The sequence below is a fragment of the Amblyraja radiata genome, chromosome 19 (assembly GCF_010909765.2).
Source record: "Amblyraja radiata isolate CabotCenter1 chromosome 19, sAmbRad1.1.pri, whole genome shotgun sequence".
Taxonomy (NCBI): domain Eukaryota; kingdom Metazoa; phylum Chordata; class Chondrichthyes; order Rajiformes; family Rajidae; genus Amblyraja; species Amblyraja radiata.
The window spans coordinates 36653812-36680345 of NC_045974.1; the positions used below are offsets into that span (position 1 = coordinate 36653812).

At 43.2% G+C, this 26534-nt stretch overlaps 1 protein-coding gene across 1 annotated transcript in view; it reads left to right on the forward strand.

The window, feature by feature from the left end:
* LOC116984140 (DNA helicase B-like) overlaps nt 1–26534 on the forward strand; it is a 45966-nt gene continuing 19432 nt past the window's right edge. The window contains exons 1-7 of the mRNA XM_033038261.1: nt 1–320; nt 5678–6034; nt 7754–7920; nt 8922–9734; nt 19287–19467; nt 23392–23533; nt 24203–24342. Of these exons, the coding sequence (XP_032894152.1) occupies nt 122–320; nt 5678–6034; nt 7754–7920; nt 8922–9734; nt 19287–19467; nt 23392–23533; nt 24203–24342 (1999 nt within the window). The 5' untranslated portion in view covers nt 1–121. The remainder of the gene's footprint in view (nt 321–5677; nt 6035–7753; nt 7921–8921; nt 9735–19286; nt 19468–23391; nt 23534–24202; nt 24343–26534) is intronic.

Below are 26534 nucleotides of genomic sequence, written 5' to 3' on the forward strand. Positions count from 1 at the left end.
GAGTGAGTGGCTCTATGCTCTGGCTACGTCAGAGTCAGTTCGGGATCCTACGTTAGCTGGCACCCAACGATACTAGTACCTGTGCTGGCGCCAGAGTTGAGTTCACTAGCAGCGGCGAGTCATGGCTGCTCAAGCTCGCTCATGTATCATCGTTGAGGGTTACATCGAACCACGAAAAGACAAAGAGTCGGAGGCAGATTCGGACAGCGAGGAGAACCAAGAACCCGAGGAGGACTTGCAGTTCCTCGACCTCAACGACATGATAAATGTTTCCCTCGGTGCCAACTCTGTCAACGCCTCATCTGTGGTCGGGCGGTTCGGTAAAATATTGATACTTAGCTTACATTTAGTTTACTGTTGAAGTGTATTTTTCAAGTGCAGGAGCTTTTTAATTTGCAATTGTTAGTCTTTCCACTGATAATAGTAGTTGGACCGGCCCGGCAATTGGAGGCCTTGCCCAACGGCTCCGCGTTTAGTCATGTTTGTGTGGAGTTTGGATGTTCTCAAGAGTCCAGGGTGAAGAGTGTCCAATTGTCATATGTCCTGAAATGGAGCAATGAAATTCTCACTTGCAGCAGGACACTAAAACATTAAATATAGTACTCTGTAAACACCATCATGAACAACAAGAGTTCAGTATATATATAATAGTGCAAAGATAAAAACAATGCCCACTAGTCTGTGTAGTTCTAAGCTTATTTGGGGATTGTATTGTTTTAATGCCTGATGGTTGCAGGAAAGAATTTGCTCCTGAACCTAGACGTTACAGTTTTCAGCCTCCTATAGGGGGGTTGCACGTAAGGTCACTGGGTCATACGGCTTGACGCACGGAGCCGCTCAATCCATCTGGAGGACATCCCTAACCTCCAGTATAGGGAGGTTTCATGGCAGTCGGGTCACGACCCATGACCCGTACTGTTGCTACGCTACTCCAAGTGGAGTACACGCGATGAACTGCAAGTAAGCATTTACCATTGTTTCCTCTAAAAAGTCTCAGAAGTGATAAACCTGGCTGTATATTTTTTAAATCGCCCATGGTTCTCAAGTGGGTTTTTACATACAAAATGAAAATGCATCTGAAGAAAATTTTACAGCCAGATTTATCACCTGAGACTTTTTAGATACCAAAGGAATCAAGAAAAACCACAAATAATGCCTTACTGTTGATGAAATGCAGTGAGCAAACGCGATAATCCCCAATATTTTCAATTCCGATATCTGCACAGCCAATGTTCGCCAAGCACTTTAGCTGTTGTTGTCCCTTCAGCTCTCACTTCTCTTTACCTTCATTTCGCTTCACTTTTGGAATTGTAAAGTTGGGTACATGTCTCTCACACTTACCCCGACTTCCACAATTTTTTTCAGCGCAAAAATTCAACATTTTGGTGGTTTTTAACAGGTAGGAAAGTACGGTTTTCTTGCATTAATAACATATACCGGGTGTTATGGATGTCCTCCAGATGGATTGATCGGCTCCGTGTGTCAAGCCCTATGACCCAGTGACCTTACGTGCAACCCCCCTATATGTTATTAATGCAAGAAACGCGTACTTTCCTACCTGTTAAAAAATGCCAAAATGTTGAATTTTTGCGCTGTAAAGAATTGTGGAAATCGGGGTAAGTGTGAGAGACATGTACTCAACTTTAGAATTCCAAAAGTGAAGCGAAATGAAGGTAAAGAGAAGTGAGAGCTGAAGGGACAACAACAGCTAAAGTGCTTGAGGAACATTGGCTGTGCAGATATTGGAATTGAAAATATTGGGAATTATCGTGTTTGCTCACTGCATTTCATCAACAGTGAGGCATTATTTGTGGTTTTTCTTGATTCCTTTGGTATCTAAAAAGTCTCAGAAGTGATAAATCTGGCTGTAAATTTTCCTTCGGAAGTGTTTTCTTTTTGTATGTAAAAACCCACTTGAGAACCAAGGGCGATTAAAAAATTTTACAGCCAGATTTATCACTTCTGAAACTTTTTGGATGCCAAAGGAATCAAGAAAAAACAGAAATAATGCCTTAGTTGATGAAATTCAGTGAGCAAACGGCCAATGTTCACCAAGCACTCGGGCTGTTGTTGTCCCTTCAGCTCTCGCTTCTATCTACTGTCATTTCTCCTCACTTTTGGAATTCTGAAGTAGGCTAAATGTCTCTCGCGCTTATCCTGATTTACATAATTATTTACAGCACAAAAATGGATAATTTCAGCATGTTTTAACAGGCCCGCTACGCTGGAAACAATGGTAAGTGCCTACCTGCAGTTCATCGCGTGTAGTCCAGTTGGAGTAGCGTAGCAACAGTACGGGTCATGGGTCGTGACCCAACTGCTGTGAAACCTCCCTATACCACCTTCCTCATGGCAGGTGTGAAATGAGTGTGTCATTGGTTACTATAAATGACCCCTTGGTGTTGATACAGTACCAACAGAATTACAGTGGGGTTGATAGCTATGGCAAAGAATAAAATGCAGGGCAATGGGTAACTAAGAGGGAGGTTTGGGAAAGTTATCTTGGGAGCTGGCATGGGCCCAATAAGTATAGCTAACCACTATGAGTGTCGTAATGAATAAGGAATATAATTGAGTGCCATGAGTCTCTTCCTTGTATGTTATTTGCATGCATACAATAAGTAAGATACAGCCTTCATCAGAAAATCATTGCTGTTGCTGCCAATGGTACATGTCTGATGCAGGCACAAGGGACTGGAGATGCTGGTTTACACAAAGCCCTGGAGTAACTCGGTGGGGTCAGTCATTCCAGCATTTTGTGCATGCCTGATATTTGACTACCCACTACCGCTGAAGAGGATGTGTATCAAACCAGGAAGCAGGAAGAGTTCAGTGGATTAGAGCAGCATCTACAGATAGAAAAATAACATTTTAAGTTTATATTGAAACTTAAAGTTCCTCCTTTGCACCAGTGAGGTTCCCAGAGCAACACATTCCAGTTTATTACAACCTGACCAAACTCTTCAAATAAAATAAAGTGAACCCTCTATGCCACAGCCCTTCAACTTTAGGAAAATTGGTTTAAAGAAGCTCTACCCAAAATTTTGAGATGGAATAATATTTACTCTTTCAGAATTAATGTGAAAATAAATAAACTTACTTTTTTTTCAACTTCTGTGTCCTGAGACATGAGCAGATAACGTGGCTTTGGCACTGAAAATTATAATGGGGAGAGTTTTGTAGGGGGTGGGGCAGGAGTTGACTGATATAAAGGAGGCATAGATAGAATTATTTTCCCCCGCAGGGTGGAAATGTCAAATTCAAGAGGGTATGGGTTTGAGCTGAGGGGAAATCTTTAAAGACTTGAGAGGCATGAAGATGATCTGAATCAGCTATGGTAATTTGGCCAGATGTTGCTTTGCGAGAAATTATCCCAAAGCAAGGGGGAAATTATCCCAAGGGGGTGAAGAACAAAGGGGGATCTGGCACGAGGGTACTTTGGAAGCACCCTTTATGGGCGACTATTTGCATTCCTTGGATATGCAAGCAAAGAATTTCACTGTGCCTTGTCACATGTGACAATAAAATATTCAAAACATATGAATTCATGATCTTCATGTTTTCTCTTTCTGGACCCCTCCCTGTCGATCATTTCTGTTAGCACAGTAAATGACATCCATCACTCCCATGATGTCTATGATGTGACATTAAATGCCAATGGTCATTTTCACCTGTCGCTTCACCATTTACCTGTCACCACAGGATCTGAACTAGTAAAGATTTGATTGACAGATATGTGAAAGATACATTACTTTTTTTTTTGAGTCTGGGAGCCTTTGGGTAGTCCCATTCCCTCAGCCTGAATCATTAGTGGTGTCTTCCTTGAATGAAGAGGATAACAGCAACATCTTCACTGCCTTGTTGTGCTTTCTGTGCTCTATAATATTGTATCACCAACATAGCCAATGACTCACTTTAATTTCCTCTGCTCGTCAGTATGGATTTTTATTGCAGAGGTTTTCTGGAGTGGTATCTGAATGCAACAGCTGTTGAGACAGACGCAAGTGTGAGAATCTTTGTAATGCACATGTTCCGCCGTGCCTGATAACCGGTGCACTTGTAATTGCTACCTTATAAAGTCTGGTTAACTCGCATAAAGGATAGATTATAAAGTCTGGTTAACTCACATAAGTTTGGCAGGATCAGATTGATACTAAACACCTGGACTCAGCTGGCATGGCCAAATTTTCATTAATGACTGAAGGAGATTGTCTCAATTTTGAGTAGCCACTAGTCTCGTGGATGGCTTATGATGAATGGCTAACAGCTGACCATACACATGAGCCAGTAGCCACAAGGAATCCCACTGCAAGAGCGGATGGAATTTTATTTATGGCAATGTACCCATTTGTGTGTTTGTTCCGCAGACCGAAAGTTGCACTCAAGTTTCCTCTGAATTGATTATCATATTCTGTAAATGGGATGTTGAGTCCTCTGAAACTGGTTTAAGCAATCAGAGCTGCGAAAACACTACAGTAATATTGCATATTTTTCCAAGGTTGAAAATTGAAGTCATGACTCCTTTAGCTATCATTCGCGTCAATAGGTGCATTTCGCTCGGGAACCTACAATTGCGAAAGCCTTGCAATTTTTAAAGTGACTTAACTGATGGCATTAAAAATGTGTATGATAAAAATAGAATTTAAGTTTCAGATACATTTTTAAAATAAAAATGTAAATCTTCTTTCAGCTAAAAATGACTGCTTCTTAATATTTAGGGAATTGTAATTTATAGGGAGCTTTTGAAACTGGATGTAGGGCCGTTATGAGTGGAGGAATCTATGGGCTGGCAGACATATTGTATTTTCTCAAGCATTAAAATTCTTTATTCCTTGGACTGCTATTTGATATAAGCTAAAATGCATTTGTCATACAGTATATTGGGCCCAGTAATCAGAGAATTAAGTTCAATTGCCGGTGAGACCGCACCTGGAGTATTGTGTGCAATTTTGGTCTCCTAATTTGAGGAAGAACATTATTGCTATTGAGGGAGCTATTGTAGGTTCACCAGGTTAATTCCTGGGATGGCGGGACTAACATATGATGAAAGAATGAGTCGACTGGGCTTGTATTCACTGGAATTTAGAAGGACGAGAGGGGATCTTATAGAAACATATAAAATTCTTAATGGATTTGACAGGCTAGATGCAGGAAAAATGTTCCCGATGTTGGGGGAGAGCAGAACCAGGGGTCACAGTTTAAGAATAAGGAGTAGGCTATTTAGGACTGAGATGGAAAAACCTTTTCATGCAGAGAGTTGTGAATCTGTGGAATTCTCTGCCACAGAAGGCAGTGGAGGCCAATTCACTGGATGTTTTCAAGAGGGTTAGATTTAGCTCTTGGGCCTAAAGGAATCAAAGGATATGGGGAAAAAGCAGGAACGGTGTACTGATTTTAGATGATCGAAAGGCCAAATGGCATACCCCTGCACCTATTTGTCTATGTATCTAGGAAAGAAGCTAAAGCTTTACAGAGACAAAACTATTGGCAGCAAAGCTTCATTTGGACCAAAGTTAAATATGCACATCATAATATGTGATGAATTAATGTAGAGCGAACACATTTAAAAAAATGCTTTCATTTCCTTTGAGAAAACAGACATGTATGAGAAACGGTTGTTGAAAGAGGATAAATAGAAAAATGTATTCATACAACCCATTTATCATTCTTCTTTTAGTTAAAATCAAAGACTTTGGATCTAGTGAAACCTACGAGGTGTTTGGACGATTTCATTTGACTTCTCCCTGGTGGAAATTGACTGCAAAAATCCGTTGTCATCAGAAAAAATGGTATTTACAAGGGTATCCTTCTTATGCTCTCACGGACCAAAATGGAAAGAGCATCATCAGCCTTTTCTTAACAAAATGCTGCGTCCACTCAGATTGCATAACAGAATTTTTTGATTATTTCCCTCGCTTCGACAATCTTCAATTTTCAAAATTATTCAGCATTTTACAACAAATTGCAGATGAGGAGAAGGATGAAAACAAAAATGGTTTTGCAAACTCCATTATTACCTACATATCTAGTTCAGGTAAGCATGGTTACCTTTAATGTACCCTTTTGCCAGTTTTAGCAACATTTTGGAGATTCTTATTGTCATTAAATTGTATGAAACTGAAGAATAATAAAACAATACGAGTATTTATATAAAGTTGCAGCTTATAATACCTGGAGTATTGTGTGCTGTTTTGGTTCCCTAATTTGAGGAATGACATTCTTGCTATTGAGGGAGTGCAGCGTCGGTTTACAAGGTTAATTCCCGGGATGGCGGGACTGTCATATATATGCTGAGACAATGGAGCAGCTGGGCTTGTACACATTGGAGTTTAGAAGGATGAGAGGGAATCTCATTGAAACATATAAGATTGTTAAGGGCTTGTACACGCTAGAGGCAGGAAACATCTTTCCGATGTTGGGGGAGTCCAGAACCAGGGGCCACAGTTTAAGAATAAGGAGTAAGCCATTTAGAACGGAGACGAGGAAACACTTTTTCTCACAGAGAGTGGTGAGTCTGTGGAATTCTCTGCCTCAGAGGGCGGTGGAGGCAGGTTCTCTGGATGCTTTCAAGAGAGTGCTAGATAGGGCTCTTAAAAATAGCGGAGTCAGGGGATATGGGGAGAAGGCAGGAACGGGGTACTGATTGGGGATGATCAGCCATGATCACATTGAATGGCGGTGCTGGCTCGAAGGGTCGAATGGCCTACTCCTACACCTATTGTCTATTGTCTATAATACTATTCATACACCTCAGTAGGTTTTTTCTAAAGGTTCAATGGATGTTTGTGAAATGGAACACATTTCAAATTTACCAAACACTCAAATTAATACCATTTAATATAGATTTTCACATTCATAAAGTTTTTCTAATAAAGCAGTGACAACAATTACCATTTCCTGATGATAAATTGGCCAACCCTGTTAAAGAGATTATCAATTACCACATGGGTATTCCTGTGTGTATAACTTTGGCTAAATGGTTAGGTGCACAAGGTGAAGTCTTACTAAATGACCTGGAGGATGTTCAAAAATGCTGTGGCTACTGTGAATGAAGGAACAAACCTGATGGACTAAATAGCCCATTCCTATTACTAGTATTCCTAGTGATTACTAGGTATTCCCAGGCTGTGGAATATAGCTGAACGTAAGGTGCAGAAGTAGGTAATTTGATCTTTTGAGCCGACTCTCATTCAATGCAAATATGCCCCAAACCCACCGTGCCATTCTATTTCCATTATCTCTTGATTCCCTTTCATAAATCAGTCTTGAATTTACTGAACAATTATGTGTTTACACAGGGATTCACAACTATAGGCATATGAAGTTCTCTTCTCTATTTCTGAGACTGAATGCTAGTTCTAGCCTCTTCAGGTAGAGCTAACATCCCCTCAATATACGCCCATTTTAAAAACAAATTGTTTCTATGAGATTTTCTCTTGTTCTTCTGAACTCGGGGGTAGGTAGAACTGATCACTCTCCCATTATCTGATATTGACTTGCCTAAGACAATATGGCAAGATAACAACATGGAAACTACAATATAGCTACATATGATTAGGATTATTGGTTTTATTGAAGATGACAATTTGCATTGATGTACTTAAAATTGTAAAACATCCAATGTATTCCATAGAAATAAACTTTTAGTAATGTCACAGGACTGAACCTAATGGGTTGTTATGTTAATGTTAATTTAACTTAAATATGTGTGTAAAATAACATTTGAAATGTAAGATAATTACTGAGAATTTAGTTGAAGGTCAGAATGTGCAGAAGGCTGTGAAGTTCCAAAGTTTGATGAAGTATCTGCCACAACTTCTGCCACGGCACTTTTTGCGTATTTTGAAGATGGACGACAATACACTCCGGAGCCTGGACCAGATGATTTGTACGGAAGTGTGGAAGCTTGGATTCAGTTCTGTAAGTTCACTCCCCTCACCCACCTTCAAAATACACTATTCATTCTTGATTCTGTGTCTTGTTTCTCATCAGGAGCTTAGTTATTGGTTTTCTAGGGTAAATGTTGAATTGTGTAAGAAGGAACTGCAGATGCTGGTTTCAACTGAAGATAGACACAAAAAGCTGAAGTAAATCAGCGGGAGAATTATTTGGCTTAGAAACAAAGAAAATAGGTGCAGGAGTAGGCCATTCGGCCCTTCGAGCCTGCACCACCATTCAATATGATCATGGCTGATCATCCATCTCAGTATCCTGTACCTGCCTTCTCTCCATAACCCCTGATCCCTTTAGCCACAAGGGCCACATCTAACTCCCTCTTAAATATAGCCAATGAACTGGCCTCAACTACCTTCTGTGGCAGAGAATTCCAGAGATTCACCAGATGTGTGAAAAATGTTTTTCTCATCTCGGTCCTAAAAGATTTGCCCCTTATCCTTAAACTGTGACCTCTTGTCCTGGACTTCCCCAACATCGGGAACAATCTTCCTGCATCTAGCCTGTCCAACCCCTTAAGAATTTTGTAAGTTTCTATAAGATCCCCCCTCAATCTTCTAAATTCTAGCGACAAGACAATGGAGCTGCAAACTCGCATTAACAACATTATTTTTTCCTGTCGATTTAATCTTTACTTTTAATCTCCAATCAGTAGCCAGGTATCTCAGTGGTGATATGATAACTGATTCTACTAATTATTTGCAAATGGAATTTGTGTAAAATGATGCCATTGCTCAAAGGGCAGTAAAATAGGTAGAACGATAAGTCTATGAGAGTGTGGCAAGAATTGTAGATAAAAATACAAGAATTAGAGACTGCCCTGAAAATTGTCAAGGAAGCTTGTTTAGCCATAGACTGAAAACTGTTGCATCTTATTTTGCTTAAATGGAACACTAAATGGCACAAATGGTCTAATTGCAAAAGATTATTTCATGGTTTAACTAATAAAACACATTAATTGTTCCTAGATTCTCACGAAGGAAGTTCGACTTGTTGGTTGTGAGGCAACCTTGTTGGCTTTTGAAGAAGCTAGTCTTCTGACGACAATTCCAGAGTTACAAAGACACTCTCTTGTTATATATGATAAACTCAAACAAACCTGCTGGGATAAGGGACACACCTATGTGAATGTTGGTGATCTGACTGGATTACGGCCATCTGAGGTCAGCATTGGAAGTGAATGGGAATCACTGAATTTTTTGAAGGAATCAAAGATTATTGTGATTGAAAAGAAGCGGGTGTATCTTGAGCATTTCTACAACTATGAGAAAGAAATTGCTACCTGTATAAAGGAACTTGTGGATAAACCCCCATGGCAAATTTCTGTACCTGTGGAGGATGTTCTGAGAGATGCTTTCTTCCCAAACCGGAGCGACTACTTATGGAAGGATAACGAGGTGGATGATGCAGAACACAGTAAAACCGTTAATTTGGATCAAGAGCAGATCAAAGCTGCCACCATGATGTGTGAAAATCCTGTTACAGTTATAAGTGGTAAAGGTGGTTGCGGAAAGACCACAATTGTCAGTCTCGTCTTCAAGGCAGCAGCTGAAAAAATAAAACATGCTGAGAAAGAAGAACTTTTGCAAGCGTGTGAAGATCTTGAGCAGGATCAATCTGCTCCTGAAAGCTGGGACATACCAACAACTCAGACTAAACGTACTGGTGGTGTTGAGAAAAATGCAGTCAGCAAAGCAGTTGTGTTGTTCACTGCACCGACTGGAAAGGCAGCATCTCTTTTAAAGAAAAAAACTGGATTTAATGCTTATACTTTACATCAGGTAATTGTTGTTGAGGATATTATGGCAGGTAGTTCCACATTTTTATGTGCTCAGCAAGATGTAAATAGTTTACCTTTAAGGGAAGCACATCGTCACCAAGATGGAGGTTGAAATGACACTAGGCTTTATGCAAAGGTTTAAATATTGGGCTTTATATTTTTTAGAAATACCTGCGTATTTTAATGTGTATTTTTGATTTGGTCACTGGAGAGTTGAATTATTTACAGGATCAACAATTTATGATGTGGAGCTAGGAAACTTTGTGTAAGGCAATATGATGTTTGCTTAAAATGACTTTTGGGTGCCAAGGAATTTTGCTATAAAAGAGAGTAAAAGTCTTGGTTGTAATTGGTCAAGCTAGCATTATTGATGTTAACATTTAATATATCTCATTTAATATTTGACAAAGGCCATTTAAATAAGAAAAGTGGTCGGTGAGTTAAAAATGGTGGAATAGGGTAATGTTTGGATGGTTGAAAAAATGAAAATGGTGAAGGAGAAAGATGATGAAAAACAGGCCTTTTTTTGCTAAGAAACCTAAACCATATGCATGGGGTGGGAGATTGCAACCTTCACATGGTCCGCCCTGTTTAGACAAATGCAATCAACCTGGTGTGCACGATCAAACAGAACAAGTTGTCGAGATGAGGAAAACATTTTTCACACAGAGAGTGGTGAATCTCTGGAATTCTCTGCCACAGAAGGTAGTTGAGGCCAGTTCATTGGCTATATTTAAGAGGGAGTTAGATGTGGCCCTTTTGGCTAAAGGGATCAGGGGATATGGAGAGAAGGCAGGTACAGGATACTGAGTTGGATGATCAGCCATGATCATATTGAATGGCGGTGCAGGCTCGAAGGGCCGTATGGCCTACTCTGCACCTATTTTCTATGTTTAGGCTGTGCATGCCATACGTAAGAAGAACCATATGCATGTCATGGAGAATGCCTGGAAGGAGGGAGAGACACACCTGACTGATGATGGCTAGAGCCAGTTCATTGATGCATTTTGATGTATGTCTCTTTGTAGCAGACAGTGTTGCATTCCTAGCACATTGCCAGATCTATAAGTGTTGCCAGACACATGGTTTCTACCATAGGTATGGGTAAAGTCAGACTCATCTGCCTGGCTAACCTTCCTTCCAAAAACATGTAACAGTAATTTTTACAGGAGAAAACCTATTATTCTAATATTGTTGGCCTCATTCAAAAGGCTAAATTTTGTATCATGCTTCCTAGACAAATTAATGGAGACATGGAAGAAGCACGCAAAATATTTGAAAATAGTTATGTTATCTTAAATATAGTTAGTAATATTATTATAAAACCTCATACATTTACTGTCTTGTATGAAGAAGCCTGGTGTATTAACTTGGATATGTACAGCAGATGTAGGAGAAATGATCAGAGTGTAAATGACAGGAAATTAGTTAAAAATATAAATAAAGCATTTGGATCCTGTTTTAATATAATTGATTCAATCCATGTGGAAAGTCTTGTACACTTGTTACCTGGCCAGAAATCTGTACAAATGAACCTTTACTCTTTGTATAGCTTCTGTATTTCACCAGCAAATTCAGCAATTAGGCTTTGCATTTAAAGCAGTAAATATGCCTTGCTTGGTATTTCTATACCTATTCACATGTTTGACCCAACTTTTTTGCCTTTTCTGATTTCTCCCGTTCTCCAATTTTGGTTAAGGCAATTTCCTAAAAGGCTTGATTATGTGTTGAAACTATGTCCACTTGCTTCCCTTCAAGATTTTTTTTCTTTTTTTCCTGAAGTCTTACCAATTATTTATCTGCATAATTTTGTACCAACAAGAACTTAACCTTACTTCTGTGCCTTAATCTACTTTTTTGATTCTCTTTCAATAACCAAGTTATACCATATCCCCGATTCCTTTTTTAAAAAGCAGGAATGTCTTGAGATATAACATCCTGAATGGGGAAGCCTGAGAAATGATGTGAATACAGGTGGGGATGGATAGAAAATAGGTGCAGGAGTAGGCCATTTGGCCCTTCGAACCAGCACCACCATTCAATGTGATCATGGCTGATCATCCCCAATCAGTACCCACCCCGTTCCTGCCTTCTCCTCATATCCCTTGACTCCGCTATTTTTAAGAGCCCTATCTAGCTCTCTCTTGAAAGCATCCAGAGAACCTGCCTCCACCGCCCTCTGAGGCAGAGATTTCCACAGACTCACCACTCTCTGTGAGAAAAAGTGTTTCCTCGTCTCCGTTCTAAATGGCTTACTTCTTATTCTTAAATGGATTTGGCAGGTGGGTGGTCAAACGGCAGAGATGAAAGGAAAAAAGGTTGTAAGATAGAGTGAAATGTGAAGCCAGAGGAAGGGTTATAGGTGGAAGTGGATGGGGTTGAAGGGAATGGGGTAGAGGGAGAAAAGGGTGCGCTTCTGGATGGAGCACAAGGAAGAGATGGGGGAGGGTGGGGAGACTGGTGTGGGGGTGAGTGCGTGGGATGTTACTGGAAATTGGAGAATTCAATGTTCATTCTGTTTTGGAAAGAACTGCAGATGCTGGTTTAGTCGAAGGTAGACACAAAATGCTGCAGTATCTCAGCGCGACAGGCAATATCTGTGGCGAGAAGGAACAGATGATGTTTTGGGTCAAGACCTTTCTTCAGACTGTTCTCCAGCATAAGTTACTCCAGCATTTTGTTTCTGTTTTGTGTGTGGCCTCACACTGACAATGGAAGAGGCCCAGGACAGAAAGGTCAGTATGGGAATGGGAAGATGAATGGTTCGCCACCAGTATACTTTAGTTAGTTATTGACTGGAGATTAATTATTCAAACTTGGCAACAATATGTGATTTGCTTAACTTTGAATGTAATTTGTAAATTTATACAAAATCTGAGGTGTTTGAAGTCCAATAATCCTAAAAGAACTGTTTGGAGAAATTTGATAAAAGCCCAGAAGAGCTGGTAAAGCTGTTATTTAAGTTTAAGTTTAAAACAGGGTGCTGTGGCATTGGGGAAAGTCCTTTTTGAGAAAATAGACAAATAGTCAAGAGAGTTTATTGTCATGTCTCCCAGATAGAAACATAGAAAATAGGTGCAGGAGTAGGCTATTCGGTCCTTCGAGCCTGCACCGCCATTCAATATGATCATGGCTGATCATCCAACTCAGTATCCCGTACCTGCTTTCTCTCCATACCCCCTGATCCCTCTAGCCACAAGGGCCACATCTAACTCCCTCTTAAATATAGCCAATGAACTGGCCTCAACTACCTTCTGTGGCAGAGAGTTCCAGAGAGTTTCTCTGCGTGAAAAATGTTTTTCTCATCTCGGTTCTAAAGGATTTCCCCTCTATCCTTAAGCTGTGACCCCTTGTCCTGGACTTCCCCAACATCGGGAACAATCTTCCTGCATCTAGCCTGTCCAATCCCTTAAGAATTTTGTAAGTTTCTATAAGATCCCCCCTCAATCTCCTAAATTCTAGCGAGTACAATCCTAGTCTATCCAGTCTTTCTTCATAAGAAAGTCCTGACATCCCAGGAATCAGTCTGGCGAACCTTCTCTGCACTCCCTCTATGGCAATAATGTCCTTCCTCAGATTTGGAGACCAAAACTGTACGCAATACTCCAGGTGTGGTCTCACCAAGACCCTGTACAACTGCAGCAGAACCTCTCTGCTCCTATACTCAAATCCTTTTGCTATGAATGCCAACATACCATTCGCTTTCTTTACTGCCTGCTGCACCTGCATGCCTACTTTCAATGCATGTCTACGCCGCATCTGCTCCCAGGATGAGGCGTTCCACACCAGGGCATCTGAAATGTCCTCATTCTTCAGGGAATGGGGGTTCCCCTCCTCCACCATAGATGAGGCTCACACCAGGGTCTCTTCCATACCCCGCAACACTGCTCTCTCTCCCCATTCCCCCCCCCCCACTCGCAACAAGGGCAGAGTCCCCCTAGTCCTCACCTTTCACCCCACCAGCCGTCACATACAACAAGTAATCCTCCGTCAGTTTCGCCACCTCCAACGTGACCCCACCACTCGCCACATCTTCCCATCTCCCCCCATATCTGCCTTCCGCAAAGACCGCTCCCTCCATAACTCCCTTGTCAATTCTTCCCTTCCTTCCCGTACCACCCCCTCCCCGGGCACTTTCCCTTGCAACCGCAAGAAATGCAACACTTGTCCCTTTACCTCCCCCCTCGACTCCATTCAAGGATCCAAGCAGTCGTTCCAGGTGCGACAGAGGTTTTCCTGCATCTCCTCCAACCTCATCTATTGCATCCGCTGCTCTAAATGTCAGCAGATTTATATCGGTGAGACCAAGTGGAGGCTGGGCGATCGTTTCGCCGAACACCTCCGCTCGGTCCGCAGGAACCTACCTGACCTCCCGGTGGCTCAGCACTTCAACACCCTCTCCCACTCCGCATCCGACCTCTCTGTCCTGGGTCTCCTCCATGGCCAGAGCGAGCAACACCAGAAATTGGAGGAACAGCACCTCATATTCCGCTTGGGGAGTCTGCATCCTGGGGGCATGAACATCGAATTCTCCCAATTTTGTTAGTCCTTGCTGTCTCCTCCCCTTCCTCAGCCCTCCTGCTGTCTCCTCCCATCCCCCAGCCTTCGGGCTCTTTTTCCTTTCTTCTCCCTCCCCCAACCCCCGATCGGTCTGAAGAAGGGTTTCGGCCCGAAACGTTGCCTTTTTCCTTCGCTCCATAGATGCTGCTGCACCCGCTGAGTTTCTCCAGCTTTTTTGTGTACCTGCCTACTTTCAATGACTGGTGTACCATGACACCCAGGTCTCGTTGCATCTCCCCTTTTCCTAATCGGCCACCATTTAGATAATAGTCAGCTTTCCTGTTTTTGCCACCAAAGTGGATAACCTCACATTTATCCACATTATACTGCATCTGCCATGCATTTGCCCACTCACCCAGCCTATCCAAGTCACCTTGCAGCCTCCTAGCATCCTTCTCACAGCTAACACTGCCCCCCAGCTTCGCGTCATCCGCAAACTTGGAGATGTTGCATTCAATTCCCTCGTCCAAATCATTAATATATATTGTAAATAGCTGGGGTCCCAGCACTGAGCCTTGCGGTACCCCACTAGTCACTGCCTGCCATTCTGAAAAGGACCTGTTTACTCCTACTCTTTGCTTCCTGTTTGCCAGCCAGTTCTCTATCCACATCAATACTGAACCCCCAATACCGTGTGCTTTAAGTTTGTATATTAATCCCTTATGTGGGACCTTGTCGAAAGCCTTCTGAAAGTCCAGATATAACACATCCACTGGTTCTCCCCTATCCACTCTACTAGTTACATCCTCGAAAAATTCTATAAGATTCGTCAGACATGATTTACCTTTCGTAAATCCATGCTGACTTTGTCCAATGATTTCACCACTTTCCAAATGTGCTGCTATCCCATCTTTAATAACTGACTAGCAGTTTCCCCACTACCGATGTTAGACTAACTGGTCTGTAATTCCCCGTTTTCTCTCTCCCTCCCTTTTTAAAAAGTGGAGTTACATTAGCTACCCTCCAATCCTCAGGAACTACTCCAGAATCTAAAGAGTTTTGAAAAATTATCACTAATGCATCCACTATTTCTGGAGCTACTTCCTTAAGTACTCTGGGATGCAGCCTATCTGGCCCTGGGGATTTATCGACCTTTAATCCATTCAATTTACCTAACTCCACTTCCCGGCTAACCTGGATTTCACTCAGTTCCTCCATCTCATTTGACCCGCGGTCCCCTGCCATTTCCGGCAGATTATTTATGTCTTCCTTGGTGAAGACGGAACCAAAGTAGTTATTCAATTGGTCCGTCATGTCCTTGTTCCCCATGATCAATTCACCTGTTTCTGACTGCAAGGGACCTACATTTGTTTTTACTAATCTCTTTCTCTTCACATATCTATAAAATCTTTTGCAGTCAGTTTTTATGTTCCCTGCCAGTTTTCTTTCATAATCTATTTTCCCTTTCCTAATTAAGCCCTTTGTCCTCCTCTGCTGGTCTCTGAATTGCTCCCAGTCCTCTGGTAGGCTGCTTTTTCTGGCTAATTTGTACACTTCATCTTTTGCTTTGATACTATCCCTGATTTCCCTTGTTATCCACGGATGCACTACCTTCCCTGATTTATTCTTTTGCTAGGACAATGAAATTCTTGCTTGCTGCAGCACAACAGAATATTGTAGGCATAAATGCAGATCAGATCAGTGTGTCCATATACCATAGAATATATATATATACACAAATAAACAGGTAAAGTGCAATAGGCTGTTATAGTTCAGAGTTTGTTTGAAGTTGTGTTTAACGGTCTGATGGCTGTGGGGAAGAAGCTGTTCCTGAACCTAGATGTTGCAGATTTCAGACTCCTGTACCTTCTACCTGATGGCAGCAAAGGGATGAGTGTGTGGCCAGGATGGTGTGAGTCCTTGATGATGCTGCCAGCCTTTTTGAGGCAGCGACTGCAATAGATCTCCTCGATGGTAGGGAGGTCAGAGCCGATGATGGACTGGGCAGTGTTTACTACTTTTTGCAGTCTTTTCCGCTCCTGGACGCTCAGGTTCCCGAACCAAGCCATGATACAACTGGTCAGCATGCTCTCTACTGTGTACCTGTAGAAGTTAGAGAGAGTCCTCCTTGACATACCGACTCTCCGTAATCTTCTCAGGAAGTAGAGGCGCTGATGCGCTTTCTTTATGATTGCATCATGGACCTCGCTACATGGATCCGCTGCTGTTCGCATACCGTCGGAACAGATCCACGGACAATGTGGTCTCCCAGGCTCTGTACACCACTCTCTCTCACCTTGACAGCCAGAAGGGGGGCTATGTGAGGATGCTGTTCATAGACTTCAGTTCAGCGTTCAACACGATAGTCCCCACCAGACTTGCTGAGAAGCTGCTGGAATTGTCAGGCTCAACACCCCCCTGTGTGCCTGGGTCCTGGACTTTCTCACCTCCAGGCCCAGGTAGTCAAGATGGGAGGAAATACATCGAAGACCCTCGCCCTGAGCACAGGATCCTCCCAGGGTTGTGTCCTCAGCCCCATACTGTACTCCCTGTTCACACATGTCTGTGTGGCTAGGTTCAGCTCCACCTCTATAATTAAGTTTGCTGATGACACTGTGGTGGTGGGCCTGATCACTGAAAATAATGAGAAGGCCTACCGGGAAGAGGTGGTGATCTGGCACTCTGGTGTCAGGACAACAGCCTCCTCTTGAATGTCAAAAAACGAAGGAGCTGATCGTGGACTTTAGGAGGGCACAACATCCGAGGACGTACACGCCATTGAAGATAAATGGGGATACTGTGGATAGGGTGAGCTGTTTTAAATACCTGGGAGTCTACATCTCAGAGGATCTGACATGGACATCACACACGGCCGCACTGGTGAGTAAGGCAAGGCAGCGCCTTTACCACCTAAGGCAATTGAGGAAATTAAGAGTGTCTCTGAGGATCCTCCAGTGCTTCTACTCAGCGGTTGTGGAAAGCATCTTGTCCGTAAACATCACAATCTGGTTTGGGAACTGCTCTGCCCAGGACGAGAAGACTCTGCAGAGAATAGTGTGTTCGGCCAAACACACTATGGGAACTACACTCGCCCCCCTGCAGGAACTATACATCAGAGGGTGCAGATCCAGAGCCAGCAACATTATGTGGGACCCCTTCCACCCCAGCAACAGACTGTTCCAGCTGCTACAGTCAGGCAAATGCCTCCGTTGCCATGCTGTGAAAACAGAGGATGAGAAGCAGTTTCTTCCCAGTGGCCATTAGGACTGTAAACTCCTATCTCACCAGGGACTAACTTACTGTACCAATTTACTGCTGTGTGGTGTCTTTTTAAAATTTGCATTGCCACTTTTCATTTCACTGCACATCTCGTATGCGTATGTGACGAATAAACTTGACTTGACTTGACTTGATCAGTGTTCTGGGACCAAGAGAGATCTTTGGAAATATGTACGCCCAGGAATTTGAAGTTCTTGACCTTTACCACCATCGACACGTTGATATAAACGTGACGGTGGGTCCCCATCCTACCACTTCTGAAGTCCACAATCAGTTCCTTGGTTTTGCTGATGTTGAGAACCAGGTTGTTGTGCTGGCACCATTTGGTCAATCGGTCGATCTCACTTCTATACTCTAACTCGTCCCCATCAGTGATACGTCCCACAACAGTGGTGTCATCGGCAAACTTGATGATGGAGTTCGCACTATGTCGGGCTACGCAGTCATGAGTATAGAGTGAGCACAGCAGGGGGCTAAGCACGCAGCCTTGAGGTGTTCACGTGCTGATTGTTATCGAAGATGACACATTTCCACCAATGTGGACAGACTGTGGTCTGTAAATGACGGTCGAGGATCCAATTGCAGAGGGATGCGCAGACCCATATCTGAGAGCTTGGTAATCAGCTTGGAGGGGATGTTGGTATTAAATGCTGAGCTGTAGTCAATAAATAACAGCCTGACATATGAGTTTTTGTTGTCCAAGTGGTCCAGAGCGGTGTGGAGAGCCAGTGAGATCGCATCCACCGTTGATCTGTTGTGGCGGTAAGCGAATTGCAGTGGGCCCAGTTTTTTTGTCGAGGTAGGAGTTGATTTGCGCCATGATCAGCCTCTCAATGCACTTCATCACCACTGGCGTTAGTGCCGCTGGTCACCTTACTCTTCTTGGGCACCGGTATTATTGATGGCCTTTTAAAGCAGGTGGGAACCTCAGTCCTCAGAAGTGAGAGGTTGAAAACGTCCGTAAAAACTCCAGCCAGTTGGTCCGCACAGGTTTTTAATACACCACCGGGTATACCATCAGGTCCAGGCGCCTTCCAAGGGTTCACCACTCTGAATAATCTTCTGACGTCGGCCTCTGTGACTGACCGAAATACCAACATGGCGAATGGGGGTTAGGGAAGGCACATCAGTGTTCTCCCTATCAAAGCGTGTGTAAAACGCATTGAGCTCGTCAGGGAGTGATGCTTTGCTGACATTTGAGCTGCCTCCTGTTTTCGCCTTGTCGGAGGTGATTGCATTCAAGCCCCGCCACAGTTGCCGTACATCCATCTCATCCTCCAGCTTGGAGCAGAAGTCCCTTTTGGCCTTTTTGACATATACCAAATTATTTGTAAATGGTTACCTTGTTGATAATTGTTGCAATTGTTTATCCGTAGTACTACGCAATGGACACTCTTCTGCAAAATATCACAGATACAAAATTGTCCCTGATTTTGAAATTGCTGAATTGATTAAAATTTAAAACATTATTCCAGTGCACAGACCTCATCAAAAATATACTGTAGATCCACATATGAGCATTATTTAATTACACAAATAAAGTTTGTCTGATGGTGGGACCTGTCCAAGGGAATGACAATAGGGACTTACAATTATGATGGGTAAGAAGGGGAAAATCGTAAAAAAACTCATTTAGGTGTTTCATAATAGTTTTAAAGGTACAAAATAAGTTCTTAGTTCTCATGTTTTATGCCTATTTGAACTGATTAAAGCGATAAATGGAATGCATGTTTTGAAACCTACCAGTTAAAAGATAATTTTGTTGCAAAAACAGGTAATGCGGAGTTTCAGCTCTGCCAAATATTCCAAGGAAAAACCAGAAGTGTTCGATTGGATGTTTTCTGAAGTTCAGGTTTTGATTGTTGATGAGGGAAGTTTGGTCTCGGTGAAGACTTTAAGTACTGTTTTAAAATCGCTTATGAAATATGCCAATCTCAAAAAGCTTATAATCCTTGGTAAGTATCTGCTTGACTTGGGAATGAATTACTCACACATTTGCATCTGAGGTTATGACATTTGCTTCAGTTTTGCTTTGTAAGAACTATCGAAGAGAGAGAGACATAACATGAAATTAATGAGTAAGGCTGTTAAGGGGGGTTACATTAAATTGTATGATTACAATTTTAATATTCAATGGCTACTGATTAGATTGATAATTCATTGTCTGTGATTTAATAAGAATTTTCAGAGTTTGGCCATGAACACTGCATTGTTAAATATGACTTTAATGATGATTGAGGTTAAATCTATGTTACGTTTGTATTGAATGCAGGTAATATAGACACACAGTTGAGAACTCATCTTAATATCTCCCCCCTTGTCCTGTCCCTTCTGACCTATGTCCGCAAGTCCTTCAAGACTTCAATAACTTTCAATTTCTAGGCCCCCATTGTCTCATCGCTACCTTGGACGTCCAGTCTCATTACATCTCAATATCCCACCAAGAAGGTGTGAAGGCAGGTTCTTCTTTGAACAGAGATCCAACCCGATCAGTTCTCCTCTACTAACACTCTCCTTCACCTGGTGAAACTTGTCTCACCCTCAACATCTCTGTTTTGTCTTTTCTCACTTTCTTCAAGTTAAAGGTGTAGCCATGGGGACTCACATGGGACCTAGGTATGCCTGCCTTTGTGTTGGTTATGTCGAACAGTCCGTGATACAAACGTACACTAGTACCATCCCCCAACTATTTCACCGCTACATCTGCATAGCGCTGCCTCCTGCACCTGTGCAGAACTTGCTGATTTCATAAACTTTACCACTAACTTCCACCCAGTCCTGAAATTCACTCTCTCCCCTTTCTTGCTCTCACTGTCTCCAGCACACGGGACAGACTATCGACTGATGTCTACCATAAACCCATTGACTCCCCCAGTTATCCGGATTACAACTCCTCCCACCCTGCCTCCTGCCATGATACCATCCCCTACTCTTAATGTCTCTGTTTCTACTGTGTCTGCTCCCAAGGTGAAGCTTTCAAGTCTGGAACTTCTAGGATGCCTAACCCACGTCTCCTCTGTGTCTGGTACTTCTGTTCTCACTCCCCCTCCCCCAGATGGAACAAGAATAGAGCCCCCCCCCCTCAGCATCCAACGTATTATTCTCCGCCACTTCCACCACCTTCAATGTGATCCCACCACCAGTAGTATCTTATCATCCACATCCCTTTCTGCTTCCCTCCGCAACCTCTGAAGTAGGGTCTTGACCCAAAACGTCACCTTTTCATTTTCTCCAGAGATGCTGTCTGACCCACTGAGTTGCTCCAGTTTTTTGTGTCTATCTTCGGTTTAAAGCGGCATTTGCAGTTCCTTCCTATACTCTTGGTTCACTCATCCATCCTTTCCACCCAAACCACCCTCTCCCAGGTACTTTCTCCTGCAACCGAAGATGTAGCACCTGTTCCTATACCGTATTAATGATCTGGATGAGGATATTAATGATCTGGATGAGGGAATTGAATGCAACATCTCCAAGTTTGCGGATGACATAAAGCTGGGGGGCAGTGTTAGCTGTGAGGAGGATGCTAGGTGACTTGGATAGGCTGGGTGAGTGGGCAAATGCATGGCAGATGCAGTATAATGTGGATAAATGTGAGGTTATCCACTTTGGTGGCAAAAACAGGAAAGTAAACTATTATCTGAATGGTGGCCGATTAAGAAAAGGGGAGATGCAACGAGACCTGGGTGTCATGGTACACCAGTCATTGAAAGTAGGTATGCAGGTGCTGCAGGCAGTGAAGAAAGCAAATGGTATGTTAGCATTCATAGCAAAAGGATTTGAGTATAAGAGATGGGAGGTTCTATTGCAGTTGTACAGGGTCTTGGTGAGACCACACCTGGAGTATTGCGTACAGTTTTGGTCTCATAATCTGAGGAAAGACATTCTTGCCATAGAGGGAGTACAGAGAAGGTTCACTAGACTGATTCCTGGGATGGCAGGACTTTCATATGAAGAAAGACTGGATAGACTCAGCTTGTACACGCTAGAATTTAGTTGATTGAGTGGGATCTCATAGAAACTTACAACATTCTTAAGGGGTTGGACAGGCTAGATGCAGGAAGATTATTCCCGATGTTGGGGAAGTCCAGAACTAGGGGTCACAGTTTAAGGGTAAGAGGGAAGTCTTTTAGGACCGAGATGAGAAAATCATTTTTTACACAGAGAGTGGTGAATCTGTGGAATTCTCTGCCACACAAGGTAGTTGAGGCCAGTTCATTGGCTATATTTAAGAGGGAGTTAGATGTGGCCCTTGTGGCTAAAGGGATCAGGGGGTATGGAGAGAAGGCAGGGATGGGATACTGAGTTGGATGATCAGCCATGATCATATTGAATGGCGGTGCAGGCTCGAAGGGCCGAATGGCCTACTCCTGCACCTATTTTCTATGTTTCTATGTCTCTTGCTCATCCATCCAGAGAATCCAGTAATCCTCCCAGGTGAGGCAGAGATTCACGTGCACCTCCTGTAACCTCATCGAGAGCACTGAATGTATAGATGTGGCCACCTTTACATCGGAGAGACCAAGCAAAAACTAGTCTAACATTTCACCAAACACTTGCGCTCAGTCCGCTAAGGCCTGTTGGATCTCCTGGTTATTAACTATTTTAACTCCCATTCCCATTCTCATACTGACTTTTCTGTCCCCGGTCTCCTCCATCGCCAGAGAGAGGCCACACACAAACTGTAGAACAACACCTCATGCTCTGCTTGGGTAGTTTTCAACCTAACGGCATGAATATTGAATTATTCAGTTTTTGGTAACTTGCCTACAAACACTGCCCACCGCACCCTCTCATTTTGCCCTGTCTGTTTCCTGTGCCCCATCTGTGCTCACATTTCTTCCTTTTCCCTTTCCACTCTTTCCCCCACCCATCCCCTTGCACTTTTTGTTTCCTTCTGGCTTCACATTTTGCACCTCTTCTCCCCTTGTCTATTATCTCACAATTTTGTCTTTTCATCTCTGGCCTTTGTCCAACCATCTTCCAATCGACACGCCCCCTCACATCAACCTTTCATACCAGAACATGTCCCCCCTCCTCTTCCTGCTTTCGCCTCTCCAGTACAATCAGTCTGAAAAAGAGTCACCAATCCATGTTCTCCAGAGTTGCTTGCTGAGTTACTCCTGTGCTTTGTGTCTGCCTCTGATCTCATTCCTGATTGCTTTGTATGTATCAGAGGAAATTATGGAACAAAACGAAACTGCAGTTGTACAGAGCCCTAGTGAGACCACAGCTGGAGTATTGTGTGCAGTTTTGGTCCCCTAATTTGAGGAAGGACATTCTTGCTTATGAGGGAGTGCAGCGTAGGTTTAAAAGGCTAATTCCCAGGATGGCGGGACTGTCATATGCTGAGAGACTGGAGCAGCTGGGCTTGTACACTCTGGAGTTTAGAAGGATGAGTGGGTATCTCATTGAAACATATAAGATTGTTAAGAGTTTGGACACGCTAGAAGCAGGAACATGTTCCCGATGTTGGGGGAGCCCAGAACCAGGGGCCACAGTTTAAGAATAAGGAGTAAGCCATTTAGGACAGAGACGAGAAAACACTTTTTCTCACAGAGAGTGGTGAGTCTGTGGAATTCTCTGCCTCAGAGGGCGGTATGACTGTTTCTCTGGATGCTTTCAAGAGAGAGCTAGATAGGGCTCTTAAAAATAGCGGAGTCGGGGGATATGGGGAGAAGGCAGGAACGGGGTACTGATTGGGGATAATCAGCCACGATCACATTGCATGCTGCTCGAAGGGCCAAATGGCCTACTCCTGCACCAATTGTCTATTTTCTATTGTCTATAATAAGAGGTTCTTGTTAAATCGCCTCATGGTTGCATGTCAATCCCATCCTACATATATTTCCACAATATTTTACATTTTTTATTTCTTCTAGGTGATATTAGACAGTTGCCCAGTATAGAGCCCGGCAACATGTTTAAGGACGTATACTCTAGTTTATACAACATTGGATGGGCCATTGACCTATCGACTAATCACCGTGCAGAGAGCCGACTAATAGTAGATAATGCTGCCAGGTATATTTTATTTCTTATTCTCATGTATCATATCCACTTCCATTCGTGTAGTTTAACTTTGAAGTTTTATCTTAATTTTACATATATAAAAAATCATCAGATATTCTTCATTACTCTTTGATGGAGTTAGACAGGCTCACAAATAGTTAGATTTCATTTTACAAAAATGTATTTTTGCCACTTGCTGCAATAGATTTCCTTTTCTTTAGAAACATTTCTAATTTATTTGCTTTACTTTTGGTGCTGTATTGGCAGCTTCTTTGGGTTTCTTTTGCATTGTTGGTCACTTTTTTAATAGCTGATTAGTGCAATATTTTTTGCAAAGAATTGAAAAGGATGAACTACAGGCCCATGTGCCAGCGATAATGAAACTAATGCAAGTACTTGTGTATTTCAAAATGAGGGTCCTGTTATCACACTGACAAGATATTCTTTAAGCAGCTTTCCTATGTGATTGCATCTGCCCTGTTCGCACAATGAATCGAGCAAGTCTGGGTGAAACACTCATTTCAGTTGCTACTTTTGAATCATTTATTAAAGAGAAGATGAAAAATCAATGGGGGTTGAGGATGTTGAGAGGAAGTTTGTTTTTGAAATAATGTGCAAAAGATTTGTCTTGATGTCTGAATTTTCTTGCAAAAACTGAAATCGTTATATCCTTATTTCTAGGATTGCTGAGATAGGATTTAAGTCAACTTATAAAATGTTGGAATATGATGCAGTGTTGCCTATATCGAGAGAGATAGGAATCTCAATTCCAGCATCTGATAAAAAATTCATTATGGTTTCGCTCGATTCTAGCCCCTCTGGTGAGCATGGGCTTTGTTCATTTTCATTTATTATTTTCAGTTTATTCAGAAAATGAATATTTTATGTCAAATATTTGTTGATAATATTGAACTTGTAATGGCTTTGTCAGAACCTTGACGTTAGCTTCCGCTGGTGTATTGCTGTGAGAAATCGGCAGTTGTCCTAGAATTATATCTAGGCAGGATCGATTGATTCTATGTACCCTCGTTGTAATTATACCCTGCCACTAATCGTGTTTTACCCCTCCCCCCCAAAAAAACTTAATTGCACATGCATAATCGTACATGTAAATATATAGTTTTCACATTCACATTCAGAAACTAATACCTATCATAACCTGAGGACTTCCTCTACTGGGAAGCTTTTAATAGGATGACAAAGCTAGTATAATCTGCTAACCTTATAGTTTGGCAATTGGCTTGTGGGATCCACCACTCAGTACTAGTTCTGAGATGCCAGATATTCTCTGGCTGTAGATTTGATTTAGCTGCTGTTCCCTGCCTAGCAGCTCCTTCTTGGACCAAGGAACTCTCCTTCTGAGATTCTCGAGCCGCATCTTGTACCTTGACCTTCCAGTATCTCCTTCTTTGCCTTGGCAGCTGCCAACTTCGTGGCTATTTCCAGCCGTTCTTTCTCCTTCCACAACTACCTTTTTTGTTCCTCGGCCTCTCTCATCAGCTGTTCTTGTTCCTCAATCTAATTTTTTTCGCCAAGGTGAGAGAGTAGCTACTTCAGCTTCGGCTTCCATTTGAGCAGAGACCCTTGTAGTTGAACTGGCTACAGAACCAGATTTATGTCTTGATCCTTTGTGTTAAGACATTTGTAATACTATCTTGAGGTGTAATTTCTTCTCCCACTTTGACACCTTGTTGCATAGCACTTCCGACTGTAGTCATGGCCATCCGAAGGGAGGGTGCGTTGGGTTCGATCGCACCCGCCTTTTTCCCCCCCCCCTAAGAAAAAATCACACAAAAAAAAAAAAATCGGAAAAAACTTTGGAAACGGCCAGTTCTCCATTCTCCCGTCGCCGGGTGGGAGTGGCTGAATCTGAACCCAATGGCTGTAACCACAACACCAGATGCCGCTGCGGCGGAGCCCGCTCCCCTCACCTCCCCCCGCCGCCGGGGCCCAAGCCATCTTGCCCACGCCACCCCCGCTGGGTCCACGCCACCCCCGCTGACCCCCGCTGGGTCCACGCCACCCCCGCTGGGTCCACGCCACCCCTGCTGGGCCCACGCCACCCCCGCTGAGCCCACCCCACCCCCGCTGGGCCCACGCCACCCCCGCTGAGCCCACCCCCGCTGGGTCCACGCCACCATCGCTGACCCCCGCTGGGCCCACGCCACCCCCGCTGGGCCCACCCCACCCCCGCTGGGTCCACGCCACCATCGCTGACCCCCGCTGGGCCCACGCCACCCCCGCTGGGCCCACGCCACCCCCGCTGGGCCCACGTTACCTTCATCCCCCCCCCGCCCGCTGGGCCCGCGCCACCTTCATCTTCACCCCCCCCGCCAGAAAGAGGGGGGATGTGAGAGGGGGGAGGGAGAGAGAGAGAGAGGGGAAGGGAGGGGAGAGGGAGATGGGGGAGGGAAGAGGGAAAGGGGGATTATCTTTAGTGAGATTGCAAAATTAAGTTATGTTTTAGAGCTAATATATTTTCTCCTCCATATGAATAATATTAAACAATATCAAATAATATCAAACAATTGGAACTGCTTTCTTTTCCTTGATAACAATACTGAAAAATATGAATTCCATAGTTTGTGAATAAATACACATTTTAATGGGATAATTATGTACAGATGTAAAATTTCCATTTCGAAATCGGGGGGAGGGGGTGGGGTTGGGGGCAAATATGCATCAAGCCGATAGCCTAATCGTTAAAGAACTGAGAATAGGAATCAGAGCTGCCAAGGAAAGGTACTCTGAGAAGTTGAGGAGCAAGTTCTCAGCTAATGACTCTTCTTCAGTTTGGAAGGGCATGCAAGAAATCACCAGCTTTAAGAGGAAAGCCCCCCGCTCTTTGGACAATCGTCAGCTGATGTTGCAGTTGCATAAGAAGTTGGTGAGGCCGCATTCAGAGTATTGTGTTCAGTTATGGGCACCATGTTATAGGAAAGATGTCATCAAACTGGAAAGTGAAGATTTACGAGGATGTTGCTAGGACTAGAGGGCCAGAGCTATAGGAGAG